The sequence below is a fragment of the Procambarus clarkii genome, chromosome 86 (genome assembly GCF_040958095.1).
Source record: "Procambarus clarkii isolate CNS0578487 chromosome 86, FALCON_Pclarkii_2.0, whole genome shotgun sequence".
In the NCBI taxonomy this organism is placed as follows: Eukaryota; Metazoa; Arthropoda; class Malacostraca; order Decapoda; family Cambaridae; genus Procambarus; species Procambarus clarkii.
The window spans coordinates 16254042-16269177 of NC_091235.1; the positions used below are offsets into that span (position 1 = coordinate 16254042).

Below are 15136 nucleotides of genomic sequence, written 5' to 3' on the forward strand. Positions count from 1 at the left end.
ATGGCTGTCTTAGCTAGAAAATTAAAGAAATATATTTAAGACAACGGGACGAGAATGAAAATTATCATTGTTTATTACTTCCTGATGAAACGTCAGCCAATCACAACCCAGCACTTCCTTGTGGTCTGTTCTGGTTGGGTGTTTGATGTTTTCATTCCGTGTCGCAGCGGACTCCAGGACACCGTTTATTTTGGTCGGGGCATCGCTTTGCACCGCAGCAAACATAAATGAAAATCTTTCACTGAAAAGTGAATTGGCGTAAGTGGAGAGAGATCGCGGAGGGTAGAGAGACGAGCGGCGGCCTGCACAGCGTGAGGGGCAGCGAGAGGGAGGCACTAGGGGCAGCAGGAGGCACTGACGGCGGCCCCGGCGGCGTCCTGGTCACAGATTGTTACCCCCGGGGAAAGTTTTAATAGCTGTGGAGCTATTAAATAGCTATTATTAATAGCTGTGAAGGAGGTAGTGTGGCGGTGTTCTTCCCTGGCAGCAGCAGCAGCCTCCACGTGGCTGTCTGGCCCCTCGTCACGCCGCCTACAACACCAGCTGTATCCTACAACACCAGCTGTAGTGTTGATGTGTCGTCACTGAGGCCAGTTGTCTGGTGGTAGCTGTAGAGAGAGAGAGACACGTGTAGAGTTTAGCAGTGTTGCAGTCAGTAAGTATTGTGGTGATGTGTGTGCAGGTGTTGAGGTGGGCTTCCTTCTCTTGTGCTCAGGCTCGCTAGGTCTCTCACCACCGAGCTGCCGCAGCACCGGCGGGTTCATGCCACAGTCACTATGCTTAGTCTGGATGATATCAGGCTATATGGGGGTTTGGACGAAAGTTATTTTTCTAGCAATCATTCTCTCATTATACAGCTTTTTCTGTCTATACGTCTATGTATTTTCTGTGATGTTACGTACAAGTCCATATAGTTCCTTCTGCATCCTGTATATACTGTATATATTCCTTGTCATGGCATGCCTACATTCTCGGCATGTTCCAATCATTGTCAGGTATCTTTGGATTTCCCACTTTTATTAATATATATTGTAGAATAATCCTTTTTTTTTTATTTTTATGTATGAAATGCCTAGAGATTGTCCATTTCTGTATTTTTAGAGCAATGCAATTTTCACTGCTTCTTGTCTTTATAAATCTGTATTGTGCAAGTCTACAGTAGTATTTCTGTTTTGTATTTTGTAGTTTTTTTTGCTTGTGAAAGAAATATTGATATGCTGTATTAAGAATGAAGGACAAAAATGTTCCATAGTATTACTAAAAACTACTGAGAAATTTTTAGGCTTGTGTAAATGAGGAAGAAATCAAACTTTTTCTGGTTATAATATTGGTAATGAATGTAGAGCATGAATAATTTTATTTTTTACCTGACAAAAGCTTGTTTTGTAATGAAATAGGTCAAATAGGTGGGGCATGATCTCATTGCAGTTTATCTGTGCCTTGTTGACTCATTTGGCATCACTCGCCATCTGTTTGTGCTTTATTTCATTAAAAAATTCGCTTCTTTCTGAGTAAAGTTTTGCTTATTCACGTTCTACTTTTATTACAAATGTCATAGTAAGAAAACTTATATTTTGTCCTTTTACATTGGCACCTCGATTAACGAGTTTAATCTGTTCCGGCACCGAGCTCGTCATGTGGAAAACTCGTCTTGCGAAACAACAAAAAAACTGTCATAAAAGGTGTCCGAGAACCAGCGGAAAAGCTCGTTAGTAGAGACAAATGTTCTGTGAGTAGCTTGATTGTTTACTCGAAATGCTCGTAGATAGAGCCGCTCGTTAATCGAGGTGCCACTGTATGCATAATTTTAAGATGTTTTGGGTAGTTTTTAGTAATTGTACTGACCCGATAGAAGTGCCATTCTCACTGCAGTTTAAAGATTAAGGTTTTTGGCAATATTCTTAGATGCTGTAAACTTGGTTTGCATTTGTAATGTAATGGTCATCTTTATATTGTTGAAGCATATATATTTTTATTAATACAGTAGAAGGCGCCTGCACCCCAGTTCTTATGTAATAAAGATAATAAATAATGACTGAATAATCATCAATTCTTGTATTTCAGTGCCTGACGGAGAGACTTCTCAGTGTGTGGAAACTACCCGGGTATCAAATAAGGGCATCCCAAACCAAGGGAATTGTCCTGCAGCATCGAAGCCAAGTGCTGACGAGTCCAAAGAAGAGGGTTGTGATGAAGCCAATGGCATAGTACTATTAGAAGACGGAAATTATACGTCAAAACAAGACTGTACCTCAGACAATGACAATATAGCTAAAGAGTGTGATAATTTGCTTTCTGAGAAAGACGTACCTTCAGGTGATTTCGGTAATAGTGCTCAGTCACTGAATAGCACTGCACAAACGACCAAAGAATCTCACATCAAAGTGAAAGAAACAAACATGGCTGAAACAAAGCATAACAGACAGGTAAAGTAAATTTTGTATTGAAATGCAGTGCATGAACTGTCATGTGTATGAAGACATGTACAGTATTTGAAGAGTAATGATAGTACCGTCAGATTTGTTCTTGACTCGTAATTGAGAATTCTGGGTTCAGATTCCAGGCGGGACAGAAATGGTTGGGCGCATTTCCTATCATCTATTGCCCCTGTCCACCTAGCAGTAAACAGGTACCCAGGAGTTAGTCAGCTTGTTGTGGGATTTCATTATATGGTTGCAACCCCCACAACAATGAATTATATGGTTGAGAGGATACTGACTCTGTAGTGCAGTACGGTATTGTGATGTACTTTTTCTTCTTTCTTCCTGGTCGAGCCAGACTACTTTTGCTGGCAGACATCTTTTCTTTTAAATAATTAAATATCAAAGAAAAACTTGAGAAGTTCTGTCAGCTGGGAATCGTATATACTGTGTTTAATTTCATAAATTGGGAATGATCACTGCATAGAATTGATTTGGGTCCCTATGTTTTGAAGATGGATTACAGTGCCTTTGCCAAAGAGTTGAGGACCATGGTACTTTGTCTTGCCCTGTTGACTTGTTAGGCTTTCATTTTTCCATTTGTTTAATAATTTCCTCCAAACTAATAACTTAGTAATTCAACCTGTCTTCATCATTTGCATAATTTGTTCAGATGTAGGTAAAATATCAAGTTTTTCTCTCAAGAAATACATAGACTGAGTACTTATTTAGAATTCTGCCAATTACTTTATCAGTTACTTTACCTAACTTGTTTTTCAATGGACCATCTATGTCCTTGTCAATTCTATATGAACCTAGGAATAGCCAAGCTTTATGTCTTAAGTTTGATATTGATTACTGATAGAATCTCTTATAATTGAAAACTGCAGAATTTGATTTTCTCCACAGCAAAAGAAGGACAAAAAGAGAAAAGATAGAGATTCTGGAGTTGAAGCCATTTCTGCTGCACTCAAGGCTCTTCCGGCAGAACAACAGGTATCAACGCTACTGGCCAAATATGCAGAACTTGCCGAGGACAATAGGCACCTGCAGGTAAAATGACTTGAAGGCCTCCCAAGTACTTCTTTATATATATATATATATACACATATAGAGTAGGCTAATTTGACTGACATATAGGTACAGCATTTGTTCAGGGCTGAGGTAATGTGATCTGTTGCATATTACGAAGGATAACACACCTACTTGTGAAGAAATACATGGGGCTTCGTGAATCTAGGTCAAGGTGAGGTGCTGCGTGGAAATAATCTTTTTGATTTATTTTCATTGTTTTTCACTTTTATCTTGTTTTTTGTTCTACCAAGTTATATTGATGTGTTAAAGGTGATGTTCATTATGTATAACTTTGAAAATATATGTACAGATAGGTGTATAAATGTATGCAGACATATATTTATTCATACTAAGATATAAATAAATACTGTATAATAATTCCATTCTATATGTAACTGCAAATGTGATTTCTAAGTGTATGGTTTGTGTCTGTGCAGGGTAGTGTAAAGTCTGTCGAGCGTCAGCTGCAAGTGTTGCAGAAGGAGAAGGACCAGATGGAGTCGGAACACACCAAAGTAATCCTTACAAAATCGAGATTGGAGTCACTCTGTCGTGAATTACAAAGACAAAACAAGGTTATTAAGGTATGTGCTGGCAAAGTCTGGGTTATAAAATAATAAAATTGGAAGAAATACAGACATAGGGTCTCATGCAGATGATGATGTCACAATAACATGGCTGAAAAATGTTGCCCAAACCACACACTAGAAATTGAAGAGACGACGACGTTTCGGTCCATTATCGATAATGGTTCTGGACCATTATCATGCAGATTGTGATGAGATGAGGGATGCAAGGGCATTAAGAAGGCAAGAGAGAGGTGAGATGGAAACTTGCCTCGTTCGTCTAATCACAATCGGCTTGAGAATGGTCCAAGACAGACCGAAATGTTGTCATCTCTTCAATTTTTTGTGTGTGGTCTGGTCAACATAGGGGTCTCATGAAGGCATGTTAGAGCAAGTGCTGAGACCTGTGTGTGGAAGCAAGATAATGTTGCAGTATGAACGTAAAAAGATCTGCCCATTTGAACAGGAGAAATTAGAAGCATGCCATGTTAGAATACTCGTATATAAAATAAGAATGAAAATGTTATGGATTCAAAAATTTGACAAATTGCAAATGCATTGCTCAACTTTGGGCATTTTGAGTGAATTATACAAGGGTGAAGTGAGTAAATGTGAGGGGTAAGTGATGGAGAGGAAAGACAGGATGATGATGAGTGAGTGAGGAAGTGGGTATATTAAGTGTGGACAGTATACTGTACAGGATATGGTGATAGACAAAGCTGGTTGGCAATGTTTTGCAAAGAGGGAGTGAATGTATGGTATTTGTGTGTACTGTACATGGCAGCTCATGAGGACACCAGGTCACATGAAACAGTGGGATGCTTCGGTGGATGACTGTAGAAGTGTAATGACTTGTTTAGCTGTGATACTATATAATGTGGACGATATAAGAACTGGATGAGTGTTGTTCATTATTGCAATGACTGTACTGTATCTATAACCTTATTTCACTATACTGTATGTCATCCATTTTCTGAGATACCACATACGATGAAGCTTGAGCAACATTCTGGGTTAAGGAATCTGACGAGAAGATGTTTACGTTTATTAGATACATTCTTTAGATCATTTAAAAATGTCTCGGAACATTTATACCCATCTTGTTTTAATTATGTATATTCTAAATTATATACTATAGATGGAATATTCAGTTTACTTTAAGGTAATATTGTACACTATGAAAAGGAGGGACAATTCAGTTTCTTATGAAAAAGTTGTTATTCTTTAATACAGTACAGTACCTCCTGTTTGTCTTCTACAGGATGAAAATTTGACTCGGTTACGAGAAGAAGAAGAACGGAGGAAGGAAGTGTCAGCCAAGTTCAATACTACCTTGTCAGAAATATCTAACTTGATGAAGGAAAATGCTGACAAAAACACGCAACTAAGAGACGAGAACCAAGACATGGCTGGCCGACTGCAAGAACTAATCAAACAATATGAAGAAAGGGAATCGGTAAGCAATATTGTTTCTTCAGCATTATGGTGCTTAATTATCTTTTTCTTCTTCAGCTTCTTGATTGTCATATGTTTTGTTGGGCAACACAGTTTACATGTCATGTAAAAGGAGGTTTTCACTGGTAATTAAGTTCCTTATTGCTTATGTGAATGGTACTTAAGCAAGGTAAGAGATGCTTTTATATATTGTAGAATTTTACAACAAAATATTTTCAGCAAGCAACTGTTTGTAACAGTAAATTTTGCTGTAATTGAAACATGGCTAAACGTTTTTTGCTGTATAGTATTTAATAGTTTTGGTGAAAAAAAAAAAAAACATTAGTCTCCTATCGTAGGGGACTGGAAAGCTATTATGCCTATCGAGGTTTCCTCCTAGGTCAACTACTGCTGTCCTTCACCATGAAACCCATAACACTTGCATAACTTCCAGATACGTATTTACTGCTAGAGAAAGAGAATGAATCAGGTGAAAGGAAGTGTGCACAAAATATGTCTTGTCTTGCTGCACAAATCAAACCCTGTTTAGCTACAGTTTGCCAAATTTTCCCACTGATTTTATCTTCTATTATTATTATTTCTTGGCTGTACCACACAAATGCTTAAAGCAAGGCCCTACTATTCCCATGGACTGGAAGACTCGTTGCCTGGTTCTATGTAGTCATCCTTGCTGATGGTGGTGGTGGCATAGAAGCGAATTACAATTCCTCAATTGCCCTCATTATTGTTTAGAATTTTTGCTGTTAAATATTGATACATTTTCAGTGTCCTAAACCTCCACATGGTACCGTGTATTGGGGTATTTTGAAAAGATTAACAGGATATGGGATCACACTGGTTGATACCTGGTTGATGGGGTTCTGGGAGTTCTTCTACTCCCCAAGCCCGGCCCGAGGCCAGGCTTGACTTGTGAGAGTTTGGTCCACTAGGCTGTTGCTTGGAGCGGCCCGCAGGCCCACATACCCACCACAGCCCAGTTGGTCCAGCACTCCTTGGAGGAATAAATCTAGTTTCCTCTTGAAAATGTCCACAGTTGTTCCGGCAATATTTCTTATAGGCCCAGACCGGAGTGCAAAATTTTCCTGGGGGAGAACATGATATTTCCGTAAAAGGCGACCAAGAGATCGAAAAGAAGTGTTTGCTTCTGTGCCTTATTTTTAATATAAAAAATATTAATATAGATAATATATTATCCAGATTCTTTATTAATTAAGAGAGCCATTCATACAACTCCAGTGTATATTGCTGGGATATATGAATTGTTTAATCACAACACTCTGTGTCGTGTTACCTTTCAGCACGTGGATAAAATGCTGCAGCAGAAAGATCTTCAGTGCCAACTGTTGGAGGCAAAGATGGCAAAACAACAAATTGAGGTGACTGAGGATAAAGAAAAGATGCTTATTGAAAAGAAAGGTCTCTTGGAGGTAAGGAAATACTTGTATGAGTAATAATTTTAGTACTGTATTGATTAATCTGAGCCATAGATCATCTTGTTGAGCAAAATTAAATGCTCAAAATTAAATCAAATTAGTAAATAACAGTACTGTATTGTATAAGCTCGGTTATCCAAAGCCCCTTGAACTGGATATTTGGGTTATCGGGGCCAAATCACTCAGGCACTTAAAGCTTAAGTCAGCACTGTACAGTTATAACTAACTGTTAATATAATTGTATTCTGTCATATTCTGCTCAAATTTGAGTTATATAAATAAGAAAATTTAGGGAGTCACATCCTTATCATTATTTTAAAGTAAATGTCATTGTAGGTAAAATACTGTGAAAAGAGCAAGGGACATTGTGGATGATAATTTGTATTTATTAAATAGCTCAGTTCCTTGATTGTTTCCAAGTCCTAGCATATCCTGCAATTTTGTTTAATTGGTTGTTACAGGAAGTTGCCTCTTACCAGCATAAGACGCAGCAAATGTCCATGAACGAGATAAGCCTCCGTACGCAACTTAACTCGTATATGGAGAAGTATGAAGATTTCCAAAATACTCTAGACAAGTCAAACAAGATTTTCAATACTTTTAAGAAAGAAATGGATGAGGTAAGGACTTTGATTGTAAATATACTTAATATGTTGTTGGCTGTAAACTAGAGTGTTATATAGCCAAACTGGCTTTTCATATTTACTTGGGTTAAAATATCATACTATCTAAGGGGTATCTGGGTATCACTCACTGAAGTACAACTGTTTATACATTAACATGTACATGACCTGATATTCAGCCTCTTGAAGCTGAGAGTATATATTGAGATTATAATTGTTTAAAGAGTACAATACAAATTACTCTTACTAGAACAATGAACTTGCAGATCACTCTTCCCACCTGTATGAGAGTTTACCAAGTAACATACATATATAATGTGTGTATGTATGTATGTATTTACTATTTTGTATCTGCAGAATCGAGTTATTACCTCTTGGACCTAGCCTTTCTAACCATTTTATTTTTCTTCTGTTATTTGTACTACATATATTTATCTTTAACACATACACACATCCTCAGGAAGCAGTCTGTAGCAGCTGTCTAACTCCCAAGTATTTATTTACTGGTAGGTGAACAGTGGCATTAGGGTGAAAGAAACTTTCCACTTGTTTCTGCTTCCGCCGGGGATCAAACCGAGCCCTTTGGACTACAACCCTAGAGTACTGTCCACTCAGCCATAACGTGTGTGTGTGTGTGTGTGTGTGAAAAAAAAAAAACATATATATGACAATGTCAGACCACGAAGGAAGAATTGAAACAGGAATTTCCTTAAGTACTTTTGTATTTAATAATACATCTTCAAAAGGGTGTATGTATTATTAGCACCCTTTTGAAGATGTATTATTAAATACGAAAGTACTTAAGGAAATTCTTGTTTCCATTCTTCCTTTGTGGTCTGACACTCACATTTTTCATCACATGTTAATTTTTGTGATTTAAACACACACATAGTATAGTACTGTATACATGTATACTATACATGTACTTGTTTACCAAAATGAGAGATAACTGATAAGAGATTACCAAGTTTCTCTTCAAGTGACAAAGAGACACTTATGCACCACACTATCCCCCTGATAAGCACAGTTTATAAAATAAACGATAAACAGGTTTTGGTTCTAGTATTCGAGTCAGTGCTAGCAAATGTTTCTCAAGTGTTTAGTACAACAATAAAAATATTTGCATTTTTTTTTCATATTGCAGATGACGAAGAAAATCAAGAGACTTGAAAAAGAGACCAAGACTTGGAAGGAACGTTGGGAAGGTGCAAACAAGGCTCTGTTGAACATGGTGGGAGAGCGAGCCGAGCTAGAGAAGCATCTTGATACACAGACCAAGCAGAATGTACAGTTACAAAACCTCTGCAGGGCACTTCAGCAGCAGCTAACTGAACTCAGAATCAAAGATAAAGGTGAGAATCATGAGGATGACATTTGTTAAAAAAAGATCATTACTACTGTACCATGTAAATAATCTTGTAAGAAAAACATATGGTTCCCAATTATTTGATTATTATATATGTATATTTTTGAGTGGTGGCTGTATTTGTTATTAAATTATAACTTGAGAATACCTAAATGGTGAGTAACTTCAATAATAAACATGTTTACATATAATTCAGTGTGCTGTGTTAATAGTAGATGGTGTAATTCATCTGATAGTTACTTTGGCAACTAGCGGTTTCCACTGTTGTCCCTATGTACATAAAATCTTGGCAGTGAATTAGCAAATACACATTGATGGAACAAGGGGACACTAGATTTAAATGTACATACTGTATGATAGAGACTAAAGTGTTCAGAAGCATGTATTCCAGTTGATTGAAGGTTGAGAGGCTGAACCCTCACATGTATGGTGCCTGACGTGTCATGGGGACTTGATCTAATCCAGGAACACAAAGTGCAGTCGAGAGGGCTTATGAAACCCCCCCTCTTCTTCATGTCTTGAGTCACAATGTTTGGAATAGTTTTATTTGCATCATCCTGCTTAACCTTGAGCAGTAGTAAGAAAGTTCAGTCACACAAATTGCATGTAGAGAAAACACCAAGTTGAGAATCTACTCTTGACTTGGTATTTCTCACTTAGTTGTTAGCACTTTGTGCTTGCATCAAACACCCACATAAATCAATAAATTTGTTTTTAATCTTTACAGCGTCTCAAGCAGAAAACAATACGAAGTCACAAAAAGGTACATTGAATGAGAGCAAGGAGGAGAAGAAAGTGACTTTGAAACCAGTAACTACAGAATCAACTAAAGCAGAAGATGAGGATAGCAGTACAAGTATCACTGTTAATCATAATCCTGCTGAAGAAGATCCTGTAGCCTTTGTGGCATTAACAGACGAGTCTCCCGCTGAAGCCATGGAGGAAGAGATTATTGTGAAACCCGTTAAAGAGAAAGCTGAACCATTAGTGTCGAATAACTTTGATGAGGTTGATTGATGGGTTTGAGATTGTGTTAAATACTAAACAATAGTACCCTATAGTCTGTTTTATTTGGGGCACCAAAGTCTATTATTACAGATTATAAAATTGCGCAAGTTTGTATCAGTTATTTTAGCTTTTAGTGCGTGAAGTCTAGATAAAGTTTTTTTTTTAATTTCATCAATAATGTTCATTGCTCTGAAACATGAACTCTTAACAGTCATTAGAGAAATCTTACCTCTTCCCTTCAAAAGTTACCTCTTGCACCATTTACATCAGATTGTTAAAATTCTTTTGTAATTGATTTTTGGAGGCAATGAGTCGCAATAACGTGGCTTAAGTATGTTGACCAGACCACACACTAGAAAATGAAGGGACGACAACGTTTCGGTCCGTCCTGGACCATTCTCACGTCGATTGTGGTCCAGAATGGTCCAGGACGGACCAAAACGTCGTCGTCCCTTCACTTTCTAGTGTGTGGTCTGATCAACATTGATTTTTGGACTTCACAAAATGAAAGGTAAACTACTGTAAATGTTATTTACTAGTCACATGAAAATCTTCAAAAAGGTACATTTAATAATTTTGATTAATGGCAAATTTTTTTCCCTACAAAAGTTTCATTGAAATTATCTTTTGTTTTATTTGGGCTGTCCTTCAGGTGTGCCTGTATATTGACATGTTTTGCATGACTATTTCTTCCCTGAAAATCTCTCTCATCGGTTTTCTCTGCATAAATTTTGCCGCTGATTCTGTTCGGACTTGATAATGGTCCAGGACGAACTGAAACATCATCAAATCTTTTATCTTCAGATTTGTGGGTTGGGTGTTTAATTTTGTCATGTTATTGTAACTTATTGTCTGCATCTGATTGTATGGTGGTCTTCAAGTTGTGTATAAGTAAAAAAAGAGTGATGTTATTTATATTACACACAGAAATCACAATAGCGTGATGTATCAAATGAACAAATCCACAAGGGCCGTGACGAGGGGTTTGAACCTACGTCCGAGAGGATCCCAGACGCTGCCTTAATCGACTGAGCTACGACATGGTAAAAGAATCGCAACCGGGAAATCATCCTGATTTATCAACGGATCCTGCAGTCTCTCCGAGACACAAACCAGGGTTTTACGCAATTCTCCTATGCACTCGAGCTATGTCAATAGGCTGTTTTACCTCTTTGTCCTTCATTACACGGTTGATTTCCCAGTTGCAATTCTTTTACCATGTTGTAGCTCAGTCGATTAAGGCAGCGGTCTGGGATCCTCTCGGACGTAGGTTCGAACCATCGTCACGGCCCTTGTGGATTTGTTCATGTTATTTATATCTTTTTAGTAACTGTAGTTCAAAATTTATATATAATCCAAGAACTGCATAGTATTTGCTGGGTTTTGTAGGTTAAAAAAAAAAACATAAGTGAAAACTTTTTGGAAAGAGGGCAAAATATACTGTATTTGTCTTTATGGGAAACAATGTGGCTATGCAGACTGTACGTCTCAATAATATGTTTGAAAACTAGACACCCAACTCTCATATTTGAAGAGAAAGGAAACAAGTGATGACACTGGTCTGTCCTGAGCCATTATAAAGTCTACCGAAACGTTGTCACTTCCTTTCTTTTTAGATGTGTGGGTTGGGTGTCCGTGCCTAGTTTTGTTCATTGTTCCTTGATGAAGCGGCTGCAACTTGGCATTATTAGTTCTTATTAAAAATTAATAGTTCTCTGAATTGAGAACCTTCTTAATTTAGGCTAGCATATAGGTCAGTGAAAGGTTTTGTTCATAAATGTTATTTTATTTTTGAATTGTTATTTTACTGATATTCCTCACCATGTTCCGTTTGAATATCCAACATGAAAAGGCTTTTTTTAGGCACACTTTGACTAACCTTCTCCCAAATTGGGCAGAACTTTTAGAAACTAAATACTGTGTTACACCACAATTTATAAAAATGAACAGCATTAATTAAGGTAAATGCATTGGTAGGCTAGGAAACTTGTGTAATCAAAGAACTGTGATCTGTTAAGCAAATCCCGAAAAAGGTCAGGTCTTTGAGTATGGGATGCTGTAGAGTTCATTATTACAAAACTAAAGTATGTGTCGAAGGAGTGGGCACAATATCCAAGAGTGGTGTCGGCTCGACGTTAATTTAACATTATTCGGTGTTGAATTGGCTCTTGGATATTGTGCCTACTGGGTTGCAGTGTATATGTCAGGAGACTTGTCAGTTATATGGGTCAATAGGCACTTATTTATACCACACTTGTAGTGTACATCAAGATGCTCATCACTTATCTGTTCCATGTTCACTTAGTCTGTGCTAAACAAAAACATGCAATAGAACACTATACAATTCAAGTATATCAATTATACTTAAATCTTGAAGCATTTACTTGTACTTCCTTTATTTTTCTCAGGGTTTTAGTTTCACACACACACACACACACACACACTGTATATCCTATGGTGTGAAAATGGTTGAAATTAATTTTGTTGTTTTGATAAAACAGATTTTTTGATTGTGCAAGTTTTCTACCCCATGCCTCCCAAGAAATGTTTTGCCTCTGTCCTAATCATCATTGTGTTCTGGCATATTCATTTCATTCGTTTTATTTTCATAGTTATTTCATAATGCAATTAATTCCTTAGTTTTTAAATTACTTTTGAAATGATTTTTTTAATTGTTTTGAATTTTTTCACTGAATGAGATGTTGAATCAAATTGTGTAACGGAAATGTGTTTCACTGGATTTTGGAATAAAAATAAGTTTGAAGTGCTTGTAAAATTTCAGATCCAGATTGTTTTCAAATAATAATTGCACATATGGATGAGAAAGTATAAATGTATCAACTATCAACCTCAATGGTTGTTCAGAGCACAACCATCTATATTCTTCTTGAATTCTTATACAGTATCATTTAGAATTTAGAGTTCTCATACAGTATCATTTACAATAGTCGCAAGGGCATTGTCATGAAATAGTTATGTGCCTTTAAGATCCTGGTAAATCCATGCAGTCTGTCATGTATAAGTATTACTTATTAGACTATTAGACTAAGTTAGGCAACCATGGTAAATCCAGTGTGTCAGGACACTGAAGCAAGACAAAGTTGATTCATATAAATGGGATTTCTTGTGTCTTTGTTTATGTACATGAGTATAGTTCCCCATATCTTCACTACAACTACATTTAAGTATTTCAAACATAAATTGGACAGTAGAGTGGCGGGATGATTGTTTGTTGAGAGCACAAAGTGCTGGCAATGATGTAGAGAAACACCAAGGTTTGAATGTACTGTTTTTTTTTTTTTTTTTTTTTTACTTAAATTTACACAGTGTACTTTGATATTGGTGTTACTCTGTTGGGTAGTGATTGTATGGAACTGGTAGTCGTGTAGTCTTGATAATCTCGGAGGAGAGGTTAGGTTCATTACACACACGCTGGTCAGGTTCATTCAGCATTAGTGTATAACCGAGTGTTTGGTCACCTTTAATTTAGTTTAACACTCGGATACATTTAATAAATAGGGTTGCATCTTGGGAATGAACAGGGCAATAACATGCTTTGAAGATGGACAGTGTGTCTAAACATGGAGGTGACCACTAATTTAGGTTAAGCTAGTTTGTGGTGTATAATCTCAAATCCACTATTCATTGGTAATTTATATCACTTTGTGGTGCAGCTTTAAACTTAAGAATGGGTGCCCAATTGAGTCAATACCACCTTGGTCTTGCACTGCGCTATGAGTGAAGTGACAACCTGATCCTACTAAGGGGCACCAACCTTTAACTCTCTCCCATTCCTCTTAAAAAAAAAAAATGAATGGTAGAGAGAGATTTCCTGGTCTATTAGGAAGTCTTCACTATTCACTTCTGTTTGCTTTTCCTAGCTGTCTAAATTGCATATCCATCCATTGTTCCTGTTAATTTTTTGTATTAACAAAATCATTATCAGCGATAATCAAGTCATAAGGCAGTATTGCTTTTAAATTAATCTAATGAGATTTTGTGGTTTTCCTGAATGTTTTGAAAGAAATACTGTATGTGAATGTGTGTACATTTTAGTACAAGTTATACAGATTTAATTTTCTTGTTTATGCTACTGTAATATTCAAGACTAAAATATATTCTGGTATATTTATTTTTATTACATCTGGTTTAAATAATTGAATGTGTAAATATTTTAATACATTTTTCAATTGAGTTTACCAAAAATAAAAAAGTTACTTCTTTATGTATATAACAGATTGCAGGGATATGATGCAGCTGTTATTTGTGTTGATTAAGGTACCATAACTGAATACTGATTAAGGTACCATAACTGAATACTGATTAAGGTACCATAACTGAATACTGATTAAGGTACCATAACTGAATACTGATTAAGGTACCATAACTGAATACTGTATACAGTTACCACTGTTTACAAGTCCGTAAAACCTGATATTAAGAGACCTTGATATTTTACGAGCTTCTTATGCAACTAATTGTTTTCATTTGGTTACTCAAATTGATGATAAATCTGGGTTTGTAAGCTTTTGTTTATACATTTTTGCTATATAGCTGAAGATATGAGATTGAGCAGCTTCTTGCGTAATCATCTTGTTATAATCTTTGTAGCTTATTTCTTACTGTATTTTAAAGCAGTTGTTTGAAAATAACTATATTTTGGAGTGTGGCAGCTGCGTATTACGTGTGGCATGTTATTCTTGTTTGGTAATTTATCAGCATCCCTGGTGTTCAGTCGGGTATAGATGCATATATGGAACATACCTGTACATGATATAAGGTGTTACCATCTTGCATTACTATAGTTCATTTATGTTTATTATGGTGTGCTACAGATTTGCTCTAACATACTGTAATTGTAATATTTTGGTGGGTATTTATGAACTAAAGATATTTATAAAAAATAAGTATTTGGAGTCTGTGGATAGTATTCATTAATTACTAGTATAATTTTGAACTTGTACTGATTATTAATAAGAAAATAAAAAGGTATGTATGGTGATCTTAAAGATCCTCTTGACTGTAATACATACTAGGTCAAAAGGCCCAAAATTAACCTTTATTAATGTATTTCAATATTAGGTGCCGTAATACTGTATAATGAAACTGAAAGATCTGATAATAAAAAAGTATTTAACAGATGTATTAACCTTATTTTAACACTTCTACAAGGAACATTCATTTTTTATTG

The 15136-nt window shown here is 36.4% G+C and overlaps 1 protein-coding gene across 4 annotated transcripts; it reads left to right on the top strand.

Annotated features, from left to right (window-relative positions):
- The first annotated feature begins 264 nt into the window (after positions 1-264).
- LOC123767645 (gamma-taxilin) lies at positions 265-15086 on the top strand. 4 transcript variants are annotated; one of them, XR_011225583.1, is made up of 10 exons: positions 265-655; positions 2065-2426; positions 3330-3473; positions 3932-4078; positions 5322-5516; positions 6814-6942; positions 7410-7568; positions 8716-8923; positions 9665-14223; positions 14274-15086. XR_011225583.1 is itself a non-coding variant. In XM_045757479.2 (9 exons), coding segments are annotated over exons 1-9 (1635 nt in total). In that variant the 5' UTR covers positions 265-654; the 3' UTR covers positions 9955-15086. The 4 variants fall into 4 exon arrangements, 1 of the variants encoding a protein (XP_045613435.1); XR_011225584.1 differs by having other exon boundaries at positions 14299-15086; XR_011225582.1 differs by having other exon boundaries at positions 14324-15086.
- The last annotated feature ends 50 nt before the right edge of the window (positions 15087-15136 follow it).

Bases quoted from the DNA above. Each gene is read 5' to 3' on its own strand.
- LOC123767645 (XM_045757479.2), top strand. The intron at 3,474-3,931 runs GTAAAATGACTT...GTGTCTGTGCAG, and splicing joins AGGACAATAGGCACCTGCAG to GGTAGTGTAAAGTCTGTCGA. The intron at 5,517-6,813 runs GTAAGCAATATT...GTTACCTTTCAG, and splicing joins AATATGAAGAAAGGGAATCG to CACGTGGATAAAATGCTGCA.